The sequence below is a fragment of the Rattus rattus genome, chromosome 5 (assembly GCF_011064425.1).
Source record: "Rattus rattus isolate New Zealand chromosome 5, Rrattus_CSIRO_v1, whole genome shotgun sequence".
NCBI classification, from domain to species: domain Eukaryota; kingdom Metazoa; phylum Chordata; class Mammalia; order Rodentia; family Muridae; genus Rattus; species Rattus rattus.
This window is the reverse complement of record NC_046158.1, coordinates 48,823,306-48,827,764: the sequence shown is the minus strand read 5'-3', so window position 1 is coordinate 48,827,764 and position 4,459 is coordinate 48,823,306. Positions and strand designations below refer to the sequence as shown.

The 4,459-nt window shown below is 50.8% G+C and overlaps 1 protein-coding gene across 1 annotated transcript; it reads right to left on the bottom strand.

Moving 5' to 3' along the window:
* Positions 1–201: 201 nt before the first annotated feature.
* Positions 202–4,258, bottom strand: Dlx1 (distal-less homeobox 1). The gene is made up of 3 exons (XM_032903478.1): positions 3,924–4,258; positions 3,069–3,268; positions 202–1,901 (listed from the first exon to the last, which is right to left on the bottom strand). The coding sequence occupies exons 1-3, from the start codon at positions 4,234–4,236 to the stop codon at positions 1,647–1,649; spliced, it is 768 nt and encodes a 255-aa protein (XP_032759369.1). The 5' UTR covers positions 4,237–4,258; the 3' UTR covers positions 202–1,646.
* Between the last annotated feature and the right edge of the window lie 201 nt (positions 4,259–4,459).

Here is a 4,459-nt window from a genome sequence, read left to right as displayed (position 1 = left end):
CCAGGCGGGGCTGAGGGAGAGAAGTAAGAGGAACAGGCCTTTGGGAGCACTCCACAGACCTTAGTATGGTATCTTAATGGGATATTAGAGGTCCCCAATACCTCCCTAGTAAACAGTACGTTAAGTAGTAAGTTGCATGTTAGTGTGCCGGACTTGAGGAGGGGCTCCTTCCTTCCCTTCAAACAGCACAGGAGGCAATGGTTCTTTCTTGAAACCATAATTTTACTGTCTCAAAGAAACTTTATAACTTATTTACAAAGTTCCCCCCCTCCCCGAGATACAAAGCAATAAGTTAACATTCTCAATATAAAACTAAACTTTGACATAGAGAACACAAAACACGGTTGATTTCAATCGGTCACATTTTCCAAATTTCACAAGTAAAATGTCAAGATTCTCATTTTCACAAAGCATTGGGGTTTACAGCCACACACGACGGAACGGAAAGAGGCTAAGCTTGTGCAACGTGTTTACAGAACAATAATAATAATTAACAACAACAACAACAATAATAATATGTACAACGATTAGGTCCTGCACCAGAGGCTGTGCGTTCAGGGTGATGACTCGTGTTCTGTGGTCGAGCCACTGGGGATCATTTAAAGCTGCTTGTGTCTGACTTTCAAGCGACCTGGAATTGGGGTGCTTTCACAGGACAAATTATTTTCTCTCCAAAACCCACTTGGTCCTCTCTCTTGCTGCCCAAAGTATGCTTTTTCTTCTTGGCCGGGTGTTCTTGTCCTAACGTTTTTGACAACATTCTGTTGGCTTGACGTATCTTTCCTTACTTCACTATTTCTTTTGTTGTTATCTTTTAATCATATGGGTCGTGTAAAATGCAAATCACTCTGCCTCCACTTCTCCATTCCAACAAAGTACAAAAGTTACCGGGTACCTTAAAAAGCCACCATCCCATCCTTGTTCCCTCTTCTGGTGTGTTTAAGGTAAATAGTATGTTTGGACAGTGCCCACTCCATGTCCCAGAGAACTTGGAATTGGCCAACACTCAGCGTCTGTTTTTCAATAAATTAACCCCCCTCCCTCCGATTCCCCCCATTGCCCAAACAAGCTACACAGATGGTGAAGCAGGGCCCGGAAGAAGACCATTCAGAAAAAAAGCGTTCCAGGGTTCGTGATGGGCTGCCGGCAGACCGGTGTGGCTCAGATCTGGTGACTTTTTGGAGAGGACAGCAGACACACGAGGACCTTGACTTCGGCGCACAGACAGTGCAAAAAGGAGACAAAGACGGACAGAACCGAAAAAAGAGCATATTTCCCCCTCCTACGTAATTTTTTTTTCCTGATAGTCTCACAAAGCTGAGAGTCTGGTCGGGTCCAGCGGCTTGTCTTGTTGCACTGGCTGTCTCCAGTGGTTGTGCCTGCGCTTTGAGGTCACTCTGCTGTCACCGTGGCCCAAACCAGGTTCAAGCCCAGAGCTGAAAAGTCGCTGGGCTAGATTTTTAGGGGCTCCGAAGAGGCAGCAAGCCTTCACTGTTCCTTTTTCTTTTATTTTTACGTCCCCCGCCCTCGCCCTTGGGCCCTTCTCCTTCCGGCCCAGGGCGTGCGAATGGGTGGATGAACCTGGAGGCGGGAGGGGCCGGGCCAAGGGAGATGGGCAGGAAGCGGGTGAGTGCGAACTGATAACCTCACATCAGTTGAGGCTGCTGCATAGCTTCTTGGTGCGCTGAGGGATACCACGACGTGTAGCTGGGGACGTAGGAGCCAGCGCTGCTGCCGGAGCCCTTCCCAGAGGAGGAATTCGGATTCCAGCCGGGTGGTACCGGTGGGGAGCCGGCAGACAAGGCCCTGCCATTCGCCAGCGCGCTGCCCTCCAGAGCTGCCCCGCCTTGCTTCATCAGCTTCTTGAACTTGGAGCGTTTGTTCTGGAACCATATCTTGACCTGCAGGATCGGGCGACAACGTGACTGGACTATGACTCCACTGAGCCTACCCAGCTCTAGGGTGGAGAAAAGGGGCTGGTGGCAAACAATACCCTCCCTCCTTGCTTTGGAAAAGCTGACAGCTCCAGGATAGAGGGGCAGAGACCACCGCCATCCCACACCCCCATGAGCGCCAAAGGCCAGAAAACTGAGCCTAGGGTCCCGCCGCCGCTGGTTTCCTTGAGAGTAGCTCTCAGAGACTGGGATAAGAAAACAGGGGAGGAGACCCAGGCCTTGACTTGCAAATGAGTCGGTGCCACACGGGCTGATGTTTATGAAAGACCTCGTGCAGAACAATGCAATATCAATAAAGAAAATTTAAAACCTAGATAGGAATGGGGGACATTTATTAAAATCAGAGCACCTATCCTTTGCACCGAACTTTCTGCCTCTAGATAAGTTGAAGGACTGATGGAAGAAGCCGCAGCGTCTTTGTTAAACTCTTTAGACTCAGTCCAACTCCCCCCTAACCCCAGTGGGTGTATTTGCTTTCCCCAGTTCCAATTTAAATCTAGAGACAGACTTTGGAAACCGGTATCAGCGCCGGTTCGAATGCCTACGAATTGTTCAGGGTCTTAGAGAAACGCAAGAAGAAAAAAAAACTCTTTTTTTTTCCTTCTAAGGATCTGGAACTTGGGAAGTGAAGGGCCAGAGGGAAGGATCTGCCTCTGCCACCTCACACGAAGAAGAAGGAGGTGGAGGAAGCAGGCTTAGGCCCAGGATCCAAGTGGTTAGTTACACACTTTAAAGGAAAGGAAGATTAAATCCTCCCTCTATTGTTCCAGTTGTTCAGGCACGTGTGACCTCCGAATCACCAAACAAAACGTCTGGGGAAATCCTTCCAGTTCCCTGCCTGATCACAAGTCCAGGGACAGAAGACCAGGGAGCCTGCAGGTCAGAGTAGGGTCCGAGCTAGGGCACTTTGAGGGAGGAAGAGGAGACGCTGAAAGTCAGAGGTGGATACCACACACACACACACACACACACACACACACACACACACACACACAAACGGAGGTGGGGGTGGGGGCACAGTCACTCCTAGAACCAGAGGCCCAGCGAACAAAAAAATTGAAGCCTGGGGCTCAAGCCCAGCCCGAAAGCCTGTTTGGCGGAGCGGCCAGGTACCTGAGTCTGTGTGAGTCCCAAGGAGGCCGCCAGCTCCGCCCTCTCAGGCAGAGCTAGGTACTGAGTTTGTTGGAACCTCCGGTTCAAAGCCTGCAACTGCAAACTGGAATAAATTGTCCTGGGTTTACGGATCTTTTTCCCTTTGCCGTTAAAGCGCACTTCTCCGCCTTCCACCACGGTGCTCTTCTCGGAGTCCGCCCCTGGAGAGACAACAGAAGCAAGAGACCCTTGTTAATGTTGCACTGCCTTGAGTGCGGAGAGACAAGAGTGAATGTCTATGGATGGGTTGGCAGAGTCAGGGTCTGAAAAAGAACGTTCAAGAAACCCTGAAACACTGCGAAGTGTTCCTCAAGGTCCGAGCGCAGGTCCCTTGCTGCTGCAGACAGAATTGGGTCGTTCCCAAGAGCGCAGCTATTGCCTTTGCAGAGAAAGTTCGCTATTTTTTGCAGGCGGTAGTTGAGGTTTAATTACCCTTAATTGCATACATTGTTTATAGCGCTACGCAATAAATAATTACCGAGACTAATACGTGCACATGTGGTTTTCTGTTTTCCAGCAGGGCATTGTGTGCTCGACGCACCGAGCGGCCCAGAGGCCCAGCCAGTGCCAGGAGACGCGCTCGGATTTATCCTTTGCTGGACAGTTGTAAATTGAATTGACTTATATTTTTTTTTCTTTTCAGTGACAAGGATCCACAGATTGATATCCGAAACCTCTACTACTTCCGCGCTTTCCCCACCCCCACCCACCTCTCTCTACCCCACACTCTCTTGTCTTCTCTCTTTCCCCCTCCCCTTCTCCCCCTCTCTCCCATTCTCCTTCCCTTCTCTCCTTGTCCCTGGCAAGCGCACGTACCTGGGTCCTCCAGGCGGCTCTGGGCGAGGCTGGCGCTGCCGGGGTAGGACTGCACGGAACTGATGTAGGGGCTGGACGCGTGGCTGCTGACCGAGTTGACGTAGGGGTAGCCCAGCGGTCGGGAGAAGGACGAGGCCGAGCTGTAGGCACCGTCGGGCTGCGAATGGCCCGCCGAGTGTAAACAGTGCATGGAGTAGTGCCCGTGGGACATGGGAGAAGGAGACATTTGCTGGTTGGGCGGCCCAAACTCCATAAACACAGCCTTGCCCGACACCGGGCTGTTGAGACTTTCTGGCATGGTGGTCATGGTCATCTCTTCTCGCGGGGTCTGGGTGTGGGTCTTTTTCTCCTCTGCTTCCCTTTTGGGGGTCTCTATGTTTCTCAGGACAGGAAGGAACCCAATTTAAGCGGAACAGGGGTTTTCACTTTCCATTCATAAGAAAATGGAGTTTGTCTCTTTGAAAAGTCTAAGCATGATGCTGCCGAGCTCCCCAAACTCGGTTCAAAGCTTTGACTCAGCCAAGGTCATAAATATT

Coding starts and splice junctions, on each gene's coding strand:
- Dlx1 (XM_032903478.1), bottom strand. CDS start 4,236: ATGACCATGACCACCATGCCAGAAAGTCTCAACAGCCCGGTGTCGGGC. Junction 3,269..3,923: donor GAGCCGCCTGGAGGACCCAG/GTACGTGCGCTT, acceptor TTGTCTCTCCAG/GGGCGGACTCCGAGAAGAGC. Junction 1,902..3,068: donor TGGGACTCACACAGACTCAG/GTACCTGGCCGC, acceptor CCGATCCTGCAG/GTCAAGATATGGTTCCAGAA.